This window comes from Rhodnius prolixus, unplaced genomic scaffold (genome assembly GCF_049639745.1).
Source record: "Rhodnius prolixus isolate KJV_2025 unplaced genomic scaffold, Rpr scaffold_1, whole genome shotgun sequence".
In the NCBI taxonomy this organism is placed as follows: Eukaryota; Metazoa; Arthropoda; class Insecta; order Hemiptera; family Reduviidae; genus Rhodnius; species Rhodnius prolixus.
The window spans coordinates 44965776-44985971 of NW_027411581.1; the positions used below are offsets into that span (position 1 = coordinate 44965776).

The window sequence follows — 20196 nt, forward strand, 5'->3', positions numbered from 1 at the left end:
CTCCTATTTATTCATTGTATACTTTATACAGATTGTAAATCACTAAATAAATAGACAAACAAAAAGAAATTGCTAGGGTTCTTAACGCCATCACCGTTACGTGTGTGCCAGCAGTGATTTCCGAGAATATGGGGTAGTACAATCGCTTATAGGATTCCAATTAGTTGTGAATAGTTTTATGTCCCCAATTCAAGTGTATGATATCGATTTATTGTATAATAAGTAGGGTATTTCCGCATGAGATGTTATTATCACCGTTGGCGATCGCAATAAGTTTACAAAACTGAATAAATTAAACGTTAAATAAGTTCAAAAAGTATCTTTACCCAGATTAATAATAAAATTATAATGATTAAACTGGAAGAGAAGTAGGAAGTCATTGCAAAAGTGCGGTTTGACTGTCCAGAAAAACCAAATTAATAATCAGAGATATAAGGCGAGCCTCTTCATGTAGGATGAAGGAGTAGATGATGAGATGACTTCCTGAAGGTGTCTTTAGAACATGGCGTTCCAAAGCTGAAGATCATATTGAATGGGTTGTCGAGTGTTGAACCATTGAGTTATTAATACGAGAATTGGAAATAGTTCCATGTTAGAAATATTCCAGTTAAAAAAATAAGCTAAATAATTAGTGCTTATTTTTGAACATTTCACGGTAAATGAACTTGCACATATGACTAAACCTCATATTATTTTATTACCAATGGGAATTTTTTAACAAATTTTATTGGCCTCGGAATTGTTTTCAAAATATTTAAATGGAAACAATAACATCTTACGAGTATGTAACAAACTATACAACTATATAAGACAAATAAGTAGTCTTTAAAAAGAGGAAAGCGTATCTTGCTTTGCGTCTGTAATATTGCTTTAACATCAATTATCTTCAAGAAAATGTTTTCACCTTTTAACTATATTTGCTAGTGTGCTAAGATTGTTTAAAATGATCTTCTATCTGTTTAAAATGGCCCTTTATTTTACGCTTTTACTATGTGAAAGTTCTGCTAGGCCACAATTTCTTGTTACTATCTACAAGTTTATAATCTCAGCGAAGTTTTTAGACTAGATGTGAACTGCCGACGGAGGTTTAATTAAAAAAAAACACCAACTGTATGAATTTGTTTTCAGTATTTGATCTATTTGTTTTTTTCACGCATTTCATTTATTTTCCATCATACATATCCATCTATGTTGTATTTATTTAATCTCCAGCAGATATAACAGATTATAATTAGGAAATTAATATTCATATGATAAAGTATTTTTGCTGTGGCTAATTTTAAAAATAATAGGTATAAATAAACAACCTTGGATTTTATTACTTAGCGCGTAAACATCTAAGGTTACTGGCTCTCGATTAAGAAACTTTATCCATGAACTGTGTGACAATGAGTCTGCAAGAAACAGAAAATCTAAGGGCAGCAGCTGGTTCTAAGGCTCTCCGCATGGAAAACCAGTGGAATAACTAATTGTTCACTTCCATGCTTTATTTAATAATTCATTCTACCCTTATTAATCCTTCTTACAAATTAATCCATCTGGAACTGTTAATAATGTCATTAATTTTAAGATTTCTGGGTAGATTGTAGCGACATAGGTCTGGGTTAAGGTCCAGTTGATTAATTTGTTTTTTGCCACAGTTGGCAGAAACTTCAAGATTGTTTAGAGTTGATATTACTAATTTTGTTGAATCTGAAGTTAACGTTTTGTTTTTTGTTTTTAGATATTTTTTGTTATTGAGTAAGGAGACACTTTTGATTGGAGAATTTTTTTCAAACACTATTTTGGCAACACATTTAACTCCTATTTCCGGTTCAGAAGGCCAGAAAAATGGCTCTTCAGAGAGAATTTGATCACCCTTTTTCCCAGAAGTTCCCTAATCGGATTTTCTGGGAAAAATGTTATAAATAAAAACTTATTGATCTTCTTGTGCTCATCAGCACACCCAGTTTAAGGAAAATCGGTGGAGCTGGGGCGAGGAAAGCTCAACTGAAAAATGAAAAACTGAAAAATCTATTTCGTAAATCGGTAAACTTATAGTTTATTGATTTTCTGCAAATTTAAAACGTATCCTGCCTTTGATTTTCAATAACATTATATAACACTTCTGCATTCCAGAACTACCCTTGATTGAATGTTTCAATAATAAATAATACAAGGCGCCACGGTAGCCGAGCGGTTAGAGGCGAGACCAGCAAAGCTAATAAATATGTATTGTGGTACTGGGTTCGATTCCCGGTCTAAGGGCTTGGATTTTATTTAACGGTTAATAAAAGACATTTTCAGTAAAGTATGTTTGCTAGTTGCCTCCGACCAAGACAACTAATTGGTAGTTGGACGTTAAGCCCGCCTGAATAAAATAGGCAATTACTTTTCTTTAATAAACTATATATAAGGTAAAGTAAGTTATTCGCCTATTTTTTCGGGCGGGGCGTAAAACAATATATATATATATATATATATATATAAGTATAATATAACAATATACTTTCCTTAGGTATGATGTGAAATTAAAAATGGAATGCATGAAGAATAATCACTAGTTGAAGTAGAAATAAATAAATAAGGACATAAATAAAAGAAATGTCTGTACAGGATTTAACAGGAATGAACTACATTATTACAGTCAAAATAAACAAGAAGATGAAACATTTGTAAATACAAAATTCTTTAGTCAATTGATTTGTTTGCTGGATTATTGATGGACGTTCGAGAATTATTATATTTCAAGAATGGGGTGTTCTAATTTATATACTGCAGAGTCACATAATTTATTTTCAAGTCTCAATATGTCAAGGTTTTATTAATTAATTTATTAAAGTGGTAATTGTAAAAATAATAATGCTGCTCAAAGAGAGGACCATATTATGTTAATAGTTTCTTTTTCTTTTTAGATACTAGGTAACTACTTTCAATGCAATTTTACAATTTGTCATCTAGCTTTGTAATTATACACTCTTTTGGTAAATTAATTCATAAAACCCTGGAATGTTCGAATGATTAAATTTGTTCTGACTTCATAAAAACTAGATTCAACGGTAGGACCAATAGTTTAGTAGCGACCATTTACTTCAAATTGCACTCCACTTTACCAATATGCAGTTGAAAGGCATTGATTTGTGTAGGCCTGCTCACCAACTTCTGCCTGTATCCTGATCAGAGTCTATAAATAAACCTAGCTAACTGCAATCTCCAGGGCTCCCAAATCACCACTCCAAACACATCTACTTTTATTTAAAAAAAAAAAAAAAAAAAATGTTCGTTCTACCATCAAAATTGATGCCGTTAACCGAAGTCCAAATAAATCAAAAGACAATTTATTTTTTTTATAATAAATGAAAAAAGTCGCCTCCTTCTGTAACATTAATCTCTTCCACAGGCTAGATAAGAAGTTAAGTAGGAATGGAAGTATCTATGGTGGTCTTATCAGACTTCACAATGTTCACAAGAAACTCTTCAGAAAGAAAAAAACTACCTACTGCCATATTCATACACTGATGGACTGATACTAAGGGTCCGCTAAACTGTTACAAACTCCACAGACTATAATCTATAGCTATCCTCATCTTTATAAACACTCTCTTTTTTATCAATAGCATAGTTCCCAACTGATTCTAAATTCCTTTTCTTAATAATTTTTACTTGAATATTTACATGTTATTAAAGCAATAAATAGGGGAAATGATAATATAGTGAATGATATAATGTGACCAGTTGTCCAGTAGGTCGCGCAGCCATCAGCGCTTCAATCGACTTTGGGAAGTGTGGCTAAACCCTACAAACAGCCTAAGACAGTCTTTCTACACTTTTATTAATTTTGTTATAATTTAACACGTTTTGGATTTCCTAGGATCCATATTTAGTCTCAAAATCAGAGTTACTTCTGATTATCAAGTTATTTGTGACATAATAAACTTTCTTTTAAATATGTTGGTATACTCGTATGTATTATCACTCGGTTCTTGTGAAGTCTCTCCTTTTTTGTAATTTAAATGGAATATTGGAGATGAGTTTTCTTTAACGATTGTAAAAAATAGTTTGAAATAATACTTACCTATATAACTCTGATACTTTAGGAAATAATTTTTTTTTAAAATAAAAAATTAACATTTACTTCAAAAATTTGCGAATCAGATGTAATAACTTAGTTTTTTTTAAGATTTTAATTGAGGCCGAGGATAGATCCTGGGAGTTTCATAAGTCCTGAATTAAAAAAAATAAATAAAAATGTTTATTAACTGTTTTGGCTTTTCTTGGCGTTTCTCCGTTCCAAATAAAGGATTTTACCAAACTCATTTACTCACACCTACCTCAAGAAAGTTTGCAGAGAGTATTGAGATGGAGGGATAAACGATTATGGAATATGTTGTATCTAGACTATGCAACTTCATGGAGACATTAGCTTTTCAGATCAGCATGAATTGTAGGTTTGAAGATAAAAAAATGAAACGAAGGTGAGGCAGAAATTTCTTTCTTATTTGGTAAATGAAATTCTTTTTACATCTGAGCTTGCTAAATCTCCATGTTATGTCTATAGAAAACTTAACTATTACTTTAATACCCAAGTTAGAGAATCATTCTTATGGTAGTGTATACTTGACTGAATCCCTTCACCTTTCAAGTTATACCAATAACTGTAAAGAATTATACCAATACTGTAGGTATACATACCAATGAATGTAAAGCCCACCTGAAAAAAATAGACATTATTTACTTTTCCTTTTTTAAAGTAACCTTTCAAGCCAACAAACCATTTAAATTTTTTTTTCTTCACATTTACTTTATGTACCTTGGTGTGTGTTAAAGAAGTCTTAGTTATATTTTACACATTATTATTTCAAGAAAATAATAAAAACGTTCTATTTTAAACTCGATAAACACATTTCCTGACCCAGAGACACCTGCTTCAAGTTCTATATCTCTCTTATTGCTACAATTTGCGGAATGCATTTTTATCTAGTAATATAATATGCCATTTAATATTACAGTAGTTTTACTTTCAATCAATGTATTCAAAAAATTTTCTAAATATCTCCTTGAATAAAAATGATTCAATTACCTTCCTTATTGGGTGTAATTCGATAACAACAAAATATAATAAAATGTGCCTACGTTATGTGAATTAAATCAGAGACCCCCATTTTATTATTCCAATCTTTGTTTGGCTTTATTTTCTTTTTTTTAAAACTATTTGTATGCAATTTTGATTTAATCCATTCCATTTAACATTGTGTATATTTATATTTGGCAAGGTAAACCAAGAAGTTAAATCAGAAGGTGATTTGTTCATTGCGTAATAAGATAGAAGTGCAGACTAAGTTCTGTGTAGAGAAAGCATACATTCAAAGTTGCTTCCCCATTTGTTTATAATACTTGCTTATTCTCTCTAAAACTTTCTGTTCAGACATTATCAAGTGTAAAGTCCCCCATGGAATGAATCTTTTCTTCCTCTACTAAATACTTTAGACTTGGTTGTTTTGAGCTTGGTTACATACCATCACACTTGAAGATAATTAGAATGTCATTGATTTTATCCTCATTACAGGTTCATAAATCAATGCAGAGAATTACTTCTAACGTTTCTGTCATACTCTACACACCTGGTGATGTTCAACTTCTGATGATGGGTGAAAACTAATCAGAATTCCAGTGCCAGTAGCAGAAGGAAATTCATAGAATTAAGAAAAAGGCCGGAAAAAAAGGCTGTGAAATTGTGTAAAGATTAAAACCCACGTAGGCTTTAGACAATATCTGCTGACCAACCAACAGAATATATAAGGAAGCCAAAAATAATCTCCCTGCCATAATCCATCATTCTGCGCATTCTACTCACCACAGTATCTGCACCGTTATTCATTTCCATTTTCATTCATAAATAGTTGTACTTCGGAGTAGAACCAGTCAGTTATTGTAAACAATCGCTCGTTTTTGTTTTAATCTTAATACTAATCAATAAACTCAAATAGATATTCTATTTTATATTTGCTGCAGAAAAGGACAAGTATCTTTGAAAACTTTCTATCCACCTTTGGAATATTGGAAAAAAGTTTATATTTGTTAAGTAAAGAAATGCCTACTTTTTGGGGGCAGCTTTTACGTCCAACTACCAAATTAGAGAATGTGGAGGTGACTAGCAAACACACTTTACCTCTGAGTTTCTCATAGAAACTATTTAATAAAATCCTAGACTGGGAAACGAAACCAGTACCACAATGTTTCCTCTGACCGCTCGCCTATCATGGCACCTTGAGTCAATATTTGCTCAATCTTACTGAACAAATTTAGTAATTTAGCAAAAATTCCAATGTATCTTGGTGTGGGGAGCGTTTGATTATCCGGCGATTATTTTTTTTTTTTTAATTTTGCTTTTTGAATTTTGGCCTTTTATTCAGGTTCATATTTCCTACCTCTCGTTTTCTGGACGACTCTACACACCGTGGATAGCTCAGAGTCGGTATAGAAGATCCAATGGTCATTTCTTTGTACAGAAGCAGAAAAAATCATCACATTTCCACACCATGAAACATCCCCATCAGCCTGGCTTGGATCAGATCATAAACAAGATCTGAAATCTAAGCAATTGACAATTAATCAACATTTCAAACACAATAACACAATAACATTCTATGTCCCAAACTTCGCACATTGACCTAAATGTACGTATCTACACTATAAAATCATCTGCACTATATACTACATTATATAGTTACTATCTACGAGGTGTGGCTATTACAATAAATAACGAGACTATTGCTGTAAAACATTTTATTTTAAATTTATACATATTTAGTTATTATCACCTTGAATATACACCCCTCCCCTATCCCTACAACACTCCATGCGAGTTTACCATTGTTCGAAACAGAGCTCGAAGTCTTTTTCTGTGAGCTCCTGCATGACCGTGCCGCTTTTTCTTTCACAGCTTCAACGGACTGAAATCGTGTTCCTTTCAAAGCTAATTTGACTTTGGGGAACAGATAAAAGTCACATGGGGCCAGGTCAGGCGAATAAGGCGGATGGTCTAAAACTGAGATGTTGTACTTGGCTAGAAACTTCTTGACAGACAATGCAGTGTGAGCCGGCGCATTGTCTTGATGGAGAACCCATGACTTGTTCATCCACAAATCGGGTCGCTTTTTCCTTACTCTTTCACGGAGTTGAGCAAGCACCTCACGGTAGTAATGTTGATTAATTATAATCGATAATTTCGTCTGTTTTGGACGTGGTAGGGCGACCCGGGTGGTCATCATCTCCGACGTCTTCTCGGCCATCTTGGAAACGTTTGAACCACTCAAAAACTTGCGCACGTGATTAAAATTCTTCACTATAAACTTCTTTTAATAAAAGATAAGTTTCAGTAGCGGTTTTATCAAGTTTTGATGTGAAATTTCACTACAATTCGTTGCCCTACTACATGTGTAGTATCATGTTTTCTGCAAAACGAAACTAACACCTCTTACACAAACGACGGTTCCGGTCAGTTAGATTTCTCTAAAAACACGTGAGACGCTGCAATCGAAAGAGAAGGCTTTACACTGCACACCTGTCGGTCGTTAGGATTTGGCGCCTGCATAGTTCTTCTGTAGCAGCATCAGTATCGTTATTTAATAGTCACACCTCGTACACTATAAAAACCAATTATAGAAATTTCCTTTCTTCTCAAACGACTTCACTGCTTCAGAACACCAAAAGGAAGCTAAAAGGTAGTGGTTCTAGGTTAACCTTACAAACTGAACATACCTGTCTGGATGATGGCTTCACAATAGTTAATAAACGACCGTCAAATTAACTGACTAAGTAATGCTCAGTAATCTTATCGTTTTTGTTCTTTTGCACAGATGTAGCTTACACAATAAATGAGTAAATGAACAATAATAATTCACACTGTAACAAATGTAACTACATTTATTACAACGTACATATTTGTTAAATTAAGATAGAACTTTACCCACTTTACTTTAAGGGCTAATAAATAAATATATCGCAGTTAATATTTTACTAAATATTGATAGGTGATACAAGATTGCAGACAATTAAATACAATTTTAAATCGAGGCATATTTGTCTTTTCCAACTTGGGATTTATTTATAAAATAAAGTTCATTTTAACAGGGCGTTGGTTTTTTTTTTCCTAGATCATGAAATACATATTCATATTAAAAATACTATGTAATATTGATTTCAGAGAAAATTATATATCCGTTACTGCTGAATAAAAGTTGATCACTTTCTCCATGTGTTTTGATTAACTTCGTTAATTAAACTTTTGCACACGAAGTAGAAGATGGTATCAACTTTTCAATTAAATCATTGTAACAAAATGTCATAGTTGTTAAATTGATGATCTTTTATCTATATTTTGTTTCAACAATTTTGTGAATTGAAATGTATTATCTAAGTAATTTTTTCTCATAGTTTTTAATGAATACGCTGTTAATATGATCCAGTTTATGTTTATGTGAAAAACCTAGTGTGAACACCCATACAATTTAAGAAATTAGAACTTATTTTCCATTTATCTCTAGTTACAAATCCACGATTCAAAACCATATCACCAACCCTACCACCCTGCATTACTTTACTATTTATGTTCGCTTTTACTTCTATGTATTTATTTCCTAAAATAGATAATCCATCTGCATTAAAAATATTTATTTCCTAATTGCAACGTTTCTTGTCTGCAGATGATTAAATAAATGCATTATACATGAATAAATGTGTTAGTAAATAATTGAAACCTTGGAAAAGCAAATATCGATCAGAAAGTGAAATTATATTCAGACTGATGACATCCGTTAATGGAGACTGTTTGGAAATTAGGCCACCATTGACAGTTCACGCTACGTTCCCAACAACGCTGGTATTATAAACTAACAGATCGTAACATGAATGTTCAATGTATTGGAGTTTCTGTTATCTGTAACTAGAATGGGATCTTGGTGAAGAGGAGCAGTTTGATCGTGGAGACTTAGTATGGACGGAGAACTTAGTGGAAGACTTGGGTACTTTTTTTGTAATGTATAAATATTCGTGAGTCAGATCGGATTAAGTATGCAGTTGTAAATCAGTTATTTGTACTCTACTAGGAGCTTCGATGTCTGTCTATTAGTCACTGTAGCATTTTTTCAGTATTTAAGTTCCCATTGATTTATTCTCGATACGTTCCATCCAAGCCTTTGTCGATATACCACTTATGGTAAAGTTTTTAGAAGGAAACTATTGAATTAAAGCTGGCGTACAAAAAGCAAGTAGCAAAGTAAAAGAACTTTATGGAGTAGAATTTGGTTCTATATCTTTTGAGAGTGTGTTTAAAAGAGGCTTATTGCTGGTAGCAAAAATTTCAAAATGATCTATAAAAGTGCAAAGGCAACATGTTTAGATGCTTATCAGTTTTTATCTTGGGATTTGTTTTTAGAGAGAAAGGATGTAAAATGAAAAATATGAAGACCAATTTTAAAAGCGTTGGGCAAATGTGACCACTTTTAATAGCCAAGGTAACCAGAACAATCATCTAGTATGATGGGAAGAGGAAGGGAGATGTTTTTCGAGTGTCTCTATAATGAACAGTGCTTGGCCGAGAATTTCTTCTGACCAATCAGCAAATAAAAATATTAAACTCATCATCAATGTAGTGTATGCAAGTTCAAGGTGGAAGGTTTGTGGACAGAATTCCCACTTCACTGGGCAGACCACAACCCAAGGCGCCTCAAATTATTTTTTAAATTTTTGTAATGTTTCACTTATATTTGAACCGTTCACTGCACAACTTGATTAAGTACTAGTATATAAAACAAAAAAATGGAGAAGTGCGATTAAATAACGCACATAGTTTTTTAAAATTCCGTTTATAAAATAAATTTACCGTTATCATTCAGCGCCTGCTACTGAATTTGAGTTGAATTATTCAACGATTTACATTCGCTTAATGATGTTAATCTATACCATTTGGGAAATTTATTATAAATATAAAAAGCTATAACTGAACCAATTGCTTTGATTATTAAATTTAAATAAAGAGATTTCAAAAAATCGAAAGTGAACGGCTCATTCAACACAATTAAAAGATAGCTAAAATTGTACTATCTCCAGTATATTCTCTTGTTTTGAAGTACTTTGGATTGCATCACCTCTTTATTTGTTCCATCAGTGAATCAATGAATTTGTTTTCAAATTGATATGAGGATAGATTTCTAGATTCAATTCATATTTTATATTAATAGAAATAAAGAGTAAAAAAAAGTTACATTTACATTTTATTGAAGTAAATTGCACACGGGTGATTTATCTACTTGGGTTATTTCTCACAACATATCGTGACCATAACATGTAAAATTCAATTCTGTCTGAGAATATTTTATTAGAAATAGGAATTGCCACATTTTTTTTTATATTATATTGCTTTGTACAATAGCCATTGTGTTTTATTTTATATTTTTAAAAAAGAATATTAAATTAAGATGGTATTATTTGCATTTACTACTGGAAATTTAGCAATCACCAAAAGCTATTTTTCTGGGAACGTTTTATTAAATCAACTCAGGATTACATCAGTGTGAATATGTACTAACATTTATCATTGCTCTACTTACTATCGTAAATGGATTACGTACAGCGAGAAGTAATAATACTTGAGCTCCTGCACACGAAGATTTATTTATATAGGACTGTAGAAAAAAAAACAAACTTTCATATTGGATTTCAGACTGAGAAGAGTGCAATAAATTTCCTTAATTATCCTACGAAGAGTAATACAGTTTTAGCACACTGCGAAGTGCCTCTTGCTGCGTTTTATTGCTTCCAAAAGTTATAAATTATTCTTTGCAATTTATCTATTGCTTGCAATGGCTAGCTTTTCCCTTGCTAGATACCCAATCATGACTGCGGTGCCTCTGCTCTCCATTTTATTATTTATATCACTTCACCACTACAAAGTTAGAACTGGAAAATTATTAGATATTCAGATTGTTACATTTTCTAAAAAAAAAGAGTCCCTTTTCCAAGCAAGATCCTTTGTCTATTATAGTTATTTGTAACAGAGTGCCAAATCATGTCTAAAATCAAAATATGATTAGTCTTACTTGTTTTGATTTTGGTTCTACAGAATCCAAACTTACTGTTATAATTCTTTCGTTCATTAACGGTAAGTAGAGTGTTCATGTAAAATTTTTGACATCCATTTTTTTTGACCAGAAATATCCGTTTCAGTTTCTCGATAATGAAGCCAACATCCTTTGAGAGGAGTGAATGGATAAATAAATTAAATGTAAACAATTTTTAGCTTGAATAAATAGAATTTCAATTTGGCTCTTTTATTTTTATAACCTTCATTTTATGATTTAATTACAAATTATCATTATCCCACATGCCTTCCTATTATTTTTAATTTTCTCAAATTATTAGTTCCTATTTTGATAACAATTTTTCATTGATTTCAGTGTCAGACGCCAGCGGCCGTTATGCAGATCAATTTTTCTTTGGAAACGATTTCTGGCTGGGATCTAAAAATCTATGCTTATTTTTAAAAGCACCATTCCCGACAAGTTATCATCTAGCGCGATTCACTCTGAATATGGGACCAGAATATACACCCAGGGTAAGTTTTTTTTAAATTAATGTTATTTTAAAGAGTTATTGTTTCGTTTTGACTATTTAACAGTTGACCAATATTTTTACTACTAATAATAGCTTCTATGATAAAAAATGGAAAATAAAGTTCTTAGATGTTAGGTTTTCTGTTTTCACTTTGTACAACGTCACTGCCTATTGATAAACCTGTTAGACTAGTATCTTCTTTAACCGCCCAATGAAGAAACTGTGGCTAATTAAACTCATAGAAAGTTGTCCACTGCAACTACATACCAACTGTTTAATTCTAAATCACCAAAATTTTTAATCACTCTTTTCAAGAATAAGTGCTTGACTTGCACCTATAAAGTATCTGGCTCTGCTAAAGCTTCTCTTCAACAAATTTACTCGAAAATGCAATTTAAATAAAAGTAAATGGTAATAATGTAAAAAATACTACTTCCAGTGTAGTCAGAAACTGAAATATAAATGCTAAAAATGGCATTTCTAGTAAACTAACTACTTGAAACCTTAGAGTAAAATCTGTTTTTTTTTTTTGTATATAAAACAAAGAATTATTGAAATTCCATTTTCCATTTTTGATGTTCACACACCAGGTAGATGCAGGTAGATCGTTCCCAAAAAGTATTTCCGTATTCAGTACTCCTATAGGGAAGATATTTTCTTTTTCTTTTTTTTCAAATTTCTGTTAAAAACTCATTAAAAATTCGTCCAGACTGAGATACCACTTCATTTCCCCTTGAAATAAAAAATATAAATTGATCATCTAATTGCACTAACATATAATGCAAATTCTAGTTGCATTCTTTAAATTTCAACAATATTTTTTAATGCACCTCACTCTCCTTTAATGGTTTAATATGTTGTTTTTGCCCATATATTCCAATAAGTGGTTGGAATTACTTAAATCTGGTTGTAAATAATGTCAGTTAATTGAATTATAAGTAAATAGACGATTTAAGAAATGTAGAGCTGTCTTAGTTATTGAAATTTTGAAACTCTTCAACATACCTGCTGCATACTTCATCTGGAATACGCTGAACACTTAAGCCAGAGTCTTGGTTTCGAGAACGGGCTTTCCATTGGAGAGGAGAACCCTCTGTATTAACTTTATCTATAAACAATTATAACACATAATTACAATATAATAATCCGTTCATCTAGTCTGTCGGAAGAATAATGTTAACAAACTGAGCATGTCTGACATCGTTCCCTATAAATACTGGGTTAGTAGTTTTTTTTTAAACTGTTTGTACTTAACTTTCAACTGCCAATTGTCAGCAATTGTTTCATGATTGCATATAATATATAATCTAAATAAATTCAAGGGATTGAACATCTAACGATGGCCATCATGAGTCGATTAACTCAGGATACCGTTGAAGTGACTTCGAAGATGCTCTTTTCTATTTTGCGAACAGGTGATCGCGAGGCCATTGACGCTTCAATCTTCGGCGAGGATTTGAGAGAAGAGTAGTTTGGGATAGATTGTTTATAAGTGGGTTAAAGTGTTGGGAAAGTTTGGTGTAACGGGATTTGGCTAGGCCAAGAATAAAAGGGATTTTTAGCTCAGTGTAGATAGTATGATTGCTAACATAGAAAGGAGCGTTATGTTGGTGCCTACGATTGGACGGATTGTATGCGGTTGAGATTTGAGCCCTAGCTGTCCTTTCTGAGAGGAGGTTTTGTAAACGTGAAAGTTTTCTAATACCAGTTTTCACTGGAAATAACGTTCTGAAGTCCCCTGAGTTTGAAATTGGTCCGAAGTCCCACTTTACTGAGAAGATCTTTTTTTCAGTATACCACGATTTCCTTTACACTGTACACAGATAGGTCTGACATTTTTATTTGGAACATTTTTCTGAGAGAAGTTATTTCTTAGAAAGGGTGGCTTTTAGGGATTCAGTAAGTGCCCTGAACCCCCACGCACTATCTCAAGAGCTGAAAATAAATAAAATAAAAGATTCGCATATTTCTGCAAATAATGTATTACAGTGAATAAGTTACAGTCTTCACAAGAGGGCTCTGCAAGTATTATCCTTCATATTGTATATTGAAGTGAGTTTTGGTTGGCAAAAAAATGTGTGACAAAATGCCAGCTTTTTGATACATTTAATATCTTTTCAAGACGATTTGGTTGGCGTTGAAAACATTCCATTTGAGTGCTTCTTTAGAAGCAATTGCGTTGAATAACATCTGTTCATATGTTCTGTTCTGTAATTATTCTTCAGTAGCATGTTGTAAAGACATTTTGTCTTATTTCTTATTTATTTTGCATTGTTTCAATATTTTATTTATTTATTTTGTTGACAATAGAAAATCTTGTATCCATATTTGTTTAAGTTCATCATTCTTTTTAATGAAAAATATTGAAAACAAAACTAGAGAGTAAATTCTGTGCATAGAGTAAAATATTTTGTATAAACAAGAGTTACACATAGTTTTTTTGCTTGTACTAGCTTCTGAAAAAGTCTTTGCGATTTAAAAATGAGTGAGTTGAATCTTGAAATTTGGGAGATTTTATGTGACTACTTATAAAAAAAAAAAATTGTATCTTTAATAATTTATTAAAGCGTTAAGACATAATTAAAATTAATGAAGTATAGGTGAAAAGCTCATTCTGTAGGGAGACTTACTTCTGTATTTAGAGAGAAGCATAATTGGCTGGGAAAAAAGCTTTGTCCAGAACTATTTTGTCATTCTGACAGAAGCTAAAAAAACTGATCTTAAAAAAAAAAAAAATTACATTGAGGTGATTCTATTCATCCTTAAAGCATGGTTCAAAAAAGCAAACCGACATGAAGTTTATAAACTTTTCTTCAATACGCGAGTGATTCTTGTTTCATCAAGGAATAAATACATTTTCTACTAATTCGAATCAACTAAAATGGACCAAGTCTGCTCTCATCCCTCGAAGAGAAATATATTTGGAAAAAGAGTGATCCTATTTGTGTTGGGAAATTTTAAGCTGGTTCCTAATGGTTAAGTGAGCACCTCTTAACTCTACTAAAGTAAGCTAAGAACTAAGTCACAGTCTTTTTGGCCTAAGACAGGGGTCGGCAACCCGTGGCTCGCGAGCAGCATGCGGCTCTTTTATCCAAATTTTGTGGCTCTTCAGCCTGTCCAAAATAAATTGTATATTTCAATTTTATTGAAACAAATGAAAATTTCATTTATTAAAGTAAAGATATTTTTCAAAAAGAATTTTAAATGTGATAGGTTTGAAATTGAATAGAATTATTTTAAAATACAGTACGTAATTATGAAAGACTGCCACCATTTTCATTCAAACACAGGTTTAGTTATTATTTCTTTGTTTATTTACTTTGCAATATGTGAAAATAAATGTAATAAACATTTAAATGTTATTGAATATCATAAAATAATAATTAGTGTATGCAAATGGCCTACAGAGTTTTTTACACCATCATCCCTGCGGCTCTTGGTAAGATTTACTAAAATTATTTAAGGAGAAATGGCTCTCTACTTGAAATAGGTTGCCGACCCCTGACCCAAGAGATATTTTGATTAATCAAAAAAGTGTACTGCTTAAAGGTTTGGCCAGAAGGAGTCGCAGCAATAATGATTAAGCAGTTTGGTTGTTTCGCATTTTTTAATTTCCAAATATTAGCATATTAAGGGACAGTCGGTTATTGTATTTTCTCATTACATATTTGTTTAAAAAAACATAAACTTGTTGCTAATAAATCAAGCACTCCTTTATTCGACTTAGAGTTTGCTCGATAAACAGCGACAGCTCTGCACGAAATTGTCTAATTAGAAATAACTGTGTGTTTGCAAGAGGAAGAGAGTTATTATGATATCAAAGGAACATTCATTTTGACATTCAAAAGGGTCGATGAATATGGTTTGTCAACTTTTTCGTGGGTTCTCATTTGTAGGCCCTAAATTTAATTGAAACGTTAAAAAAGAAGTTAAATGAAATTGTGATATTCTGTAATTTCTTCTAACTGCTCATCTCCGATAATTTTCTTTAAAATTTTCTCAGCTATAAAGTAAAAAAAAGATAACATCTAAGATTGCTAAATATTCTTAACTATAACTGGTAACAAACTGGAAGATTTCGACTGTGTAGAATACACAGACAAATAAATTTATTTCCACTGTAATTACTTGATCTTCAACTAATGCAGAATACTTTGAAGAGTTGATAATTCTTCAAAATTAATCTTTAGCTAACATTTAAAGGAAAATAATGTTTCATATTAACTGCAAATTGGTTTAAAGATACTGTAAACATTGATATTCCTTTGCTGTAAAGTGGAACGTAGAAGTTTTATCGCCACCAATTTTACTCTAAAGTCTTACTTTCCTCAGTTCCTGTTTAACTTGCTCCAATGAGCTCTCTATCTTATTTCCTGTTCGACTTGTAGATTAACCTCTCCAGCTCTGGCCAACTAAATAATCTTGTGTTTTAAACTTTAACAAATAAATAGTAAGAGCAAAGGTTTTTCGTACCAATTTGTGTTTAAAAAAATAACCGAATATATTTAAATGAAATGGAAGTGTTGCGTTCTACTTTTGTAAATTAATGAAAATTTGGACGATGATTTTGGGTAGACAAAAAATCTTGTAGGATCTAAAATCTTTCTTTTTACATTGAGATTAAACATTGCAGGTAGAGGTCGGCCGTGTTTATTTATAATGAAGTTAGACCCAATTTGCTGTCTAGTGTTTCCCGCAGTAGAAACATTAATGTAAAGGGGATTGTAAATGATCTGCTAATGGTAACTGAGGTCCCTTTAAAGAGCCTGGGGACTGCACTATCCTCTATCCTTATGGGTCCTAAATAAACCTTGCTCTTATTTTTTATTATTATTATTTTTTTTTTTTAAATATAAACTTCCCATTTCTTGGTTTATTATTCGTTAGATATATGGTACACGAATATTTCTTTGTAAAACTACATTATAATCGCATTATAATTAACTCACTGCCATCATGATTATATTTTTTAAGGCTCTCCCACGATCAAAGGTATTGGATATAATTTTATACAAATGAATAAATAGGCTGGTATTCACGAGATCTATCGTTCTTGACTCTCATATCCTCAAACCTAAGTCCATAATTATCGAATAATATCTTTGAGTTTCTATTAGATTTGGCCTCAGCAACACTTTTGACTGCTATATCTTCCTCATAATCTTTTCCACATTGTTACAATCTCTCTTCCACATTTCATTCTTTTCCAATTCTTCAATTTCTTTAATTTAACTTCAACATTTTGTTATCACTCTTTCTGTTATCTTTGCTGACTCCTTCATTCTGTTCTTCTCCGATACTGTATCTTCATTATCTGTTTTCTATTTTCTATTTGTTTTAATTTTATTTTCTGGGTTTATTTTTTCCGTCTGCTTCTTTTTTTAACTCTGATTTCATCATAATCGAATGCCCTTCTCTTCGAATTTACCTTTTAGCTTTACTTCTAACTGTTATCGTTATATCTTTGTGCGCAGTCTTCTTTCTTCTTCACTTGGGGCAGGCAGCGTTCTGTCATTTACGCATTAGAGTACGTCTTGAACTGATATGATGCTCGGAATAAATATGTAAGAAGTGTAAAGTTATTTCCTTAGCTAAAATTTCACTTATTTTTTCAATTTGATTAGCAGCCACCGGAAGGCGTTTGTTAATAAGAAATTAAATTTGCATTCGGAGGTTTCAGTATTATATTGTTAAAAGTGTACTTCTTTCCGTTACTAAGCTTTAATTTCTTTACAAATATGGTACCCAATTAATTATGTACAAAACAAACATCGTATTTTGAACCAGCAAGGAATCTCCCTTCACAAGGCTCTTAAAATTATCTTTCATCCGGTGAGAACAGTGATGGGCAAAGTTTTTTTAGGAGTGAACCAACAAACTGAAAAGAAAAATTTGGACGACCCATTATAATTTTTTTTATTTAAAAAAATACAGTAAGTGAGTAAGACATTTTTATAATATCAAAATTAAACTAATACGATCTATGAGCTGCGAGTGTTTTGATAATAGTTTGTCATAATTGGGCTCAAATTGGAACGTAGTTATTGAGATTGAACTGAGTTGAATTGAATTTATTCGTCAATCTACTTGTGACACAGCTTTTTGTAAGTTTCATTATTGAGAAAAGCTGCTCACAAATATATGAAGTGTAATTGTTTTTTAAAACTATTGTCATAAAATATGAGACGGGCAGGATTATAGCTTTCACCTATGTCCACAGGCCATGGTGTGCCCATCATTGGGTTAGGACATAACTATATTTTGGATACAATGAGCAGCTTTGAGCCAGTCCGACAAATTTTCCAAAAACAGAAAACATTTAAATTTTATAATTGAATTTAGCGTGCTAATGTATACAGCTTTTTCTAGAGGAATTATTTAGAATTACTAGCCACTTTAATTACCCTCACAAACTACACCAAAGGCTGTCTAGTTTTCGGCGTTCTGCACGTGCACAACACACTTCTCTGAGATTGCTGTTTGAAAATCAGACAGAAAAGATGCGTTTCACTTAAAGTTGTTTTGAGCAGAGAAACTTTACTATATTATTGTGCTATTTTGTTTAATGAAATAGAAAAAGCTATAATTTTCTTATACTATTTTATTTTTCGCTTCAATTGTAAACGAAAATTTAGCATACACTTTAATAGAATCTCTGCCTTTCTTCACTCTCATTTTTTTTTTAAGGAAACTAGATGGACAGGTCAAATACAGTTTCACTTGTTTACTTCAGGAAATTAAAAAACTGATATTTAGCTGTAATGTGTCGGTTAAATTATAATTTTCCAGGAAGTTCTCTGTTCTGTTATTTTTTGTTTATTGAAAATTTCTGGTCATCCCAATCGCCATATTGGGAAGATAAATGGCCCATATTGTTCGCTTTCTCATGATTTCTCTTCACGTCATCGCCAACTGACGTCAGGAAATTCACATTTCATTGCCAAAGTTGTCATTTGTTACTACTAGCCAACCTATTTACAAAAGTAATGCTGTTTTGCTTTTGTAATTTTATTTTTTTTTATAATTTATTCAAAAATGTATTTATTTATTTCCTATAGTAATTTTTTTCTACACTTTTATTTTTAATTTAATATGTTTTGGACGCTACTATGCAGGATGCAATAAGTTGAACTAGCCATACTTAGAGAGCTGATTCTGAACCTCATCTGCGCAAATCAAAATTAAAATAAAATGCGGTCCGATTCTCAACTGCCTTCGGATGGATAATCGCTCATTTTCGATTTTTTAAAGCACTGGTTCATTTTTTGTTTCTTTCTTTTCATAAAAATGGTTTAATAGTTTTTATTTCCAGAGACTTGAAGCTTAAGCATGTTTAATTCGAAAGCACATTAAAGATACTATATGATGATACTATTTTGCTGAGTAGGGTAAGCAATCGTTTCGGTGTAAGAGGCTCAAAATTAAACAAAATTTTATCATTCTCACAATTTAAAATAGCTTTATCTATTATTCTTTTTACTAAATTCTCAAATCTCATAAAACATTTTTTATTAATTGCGCTTCATATCTGTCAGCTTGTTGTACCTTATATTAAGGTTTGGTTGAGCTTTAAAGCAACAAAACTAAGGAACACTTGAAAGTTGAAGAGGTATACTTGAGTAAAGATTTGAATAAATATTTTTTAAATTTGAATTTATACAATCTTCCATTCTTTTGAAAGAAAATAAACTAAGATCTGCATCAATAGAGCACTGGATTCAGCAGGTTGAGCTCTCACGTTCGAGTTAAGTTCGCTGCCCTTGATTTTATTTTTTGTAGTTTTTTTATTTTATTTATTTTTTTTTGTTATATGTAATTTAATTTTTTTATTGTTTTTTGACGTGAATGAGGTGAAGAACGCCTTCTTAAATTAGGCCAGCTTATACTGGTTCACCCTGTACATTTTAAATTTACAAAAGAATTAAAAATAATTATGAATATAAAGTTTGGTAACTTAACTAGTTCGTTTTAAGAAGTGAAAGGTCACAGATCAGTTTCAAATATGTAATTACTAACAATCTTCCTCTGCAATGCAAACTTTTTTTTTAACTTTTTTCATTACCGACCCTGGCACTATTAAATGGCGTCGAAGAAATTTAGTAAATTGAGCTCTTGGCAATAATAAGAATTAATCTTCCTAGCAGTGTATAAACAGAAGAAAACATACTTATTTAAATAAAAGTGTTTTTAAACCAGAACATAATTATTCCGGAACATAATAAGTTCCACCAGTGCAACATCCGTTTCAGAGCTAGAATGATTTTTTTTTTTTGCATTCACCTTTGCGCGTAATATTGGGTTTTATTTTTTGTTTACCTGCAGCTATACATACACTCCAGACATTGGGTATACAGATGGGGGAGAAACATTTGAACAAATATTCTCTCAAAAGCGGAAAGCAACATCGTGCATGATTTTCGCAACATTTCCTTTTCAAAATCTAAAAGTAATAATTCAATGTTCAAAACTAATACGAATAACCTGGAAATGAGAAAAGGTTGATTAAATAACAAAGGGTGACTTGGCGTTAATGACCACACAGTCGATGAGCTCCCTCTCACAAATTAAAAAAAAAAAAAAATCTTTTATTGAAATTCACAACTG

At 31.7% G+C, this 20196-nt stretch overlaps 1 protein-coding gene across 2 annotated transcripts in view; it reads left to right on the forward strand.

The window, feature by feature from the left end:
* Positions 1–20196, forward strand: part of LOC141460526 (nose resistant to fluoxetine protein 6-like) — a 158173-nt gene that overhangs the window by 56964 nt on the left and 81013 nt on the right. For both annotated transcript variants that reach the window (XM_074140631.1, XM_074140632.1), the window contains exon 3: positions 11436–11593. In XM_074140631.1, the coding sequence (XP_073996732.1) occupies positions 11436–11593 (158 nt within the window). The remainder of the gene's footprint in view (positions 1–11435; positions 11594–20196) is intronic.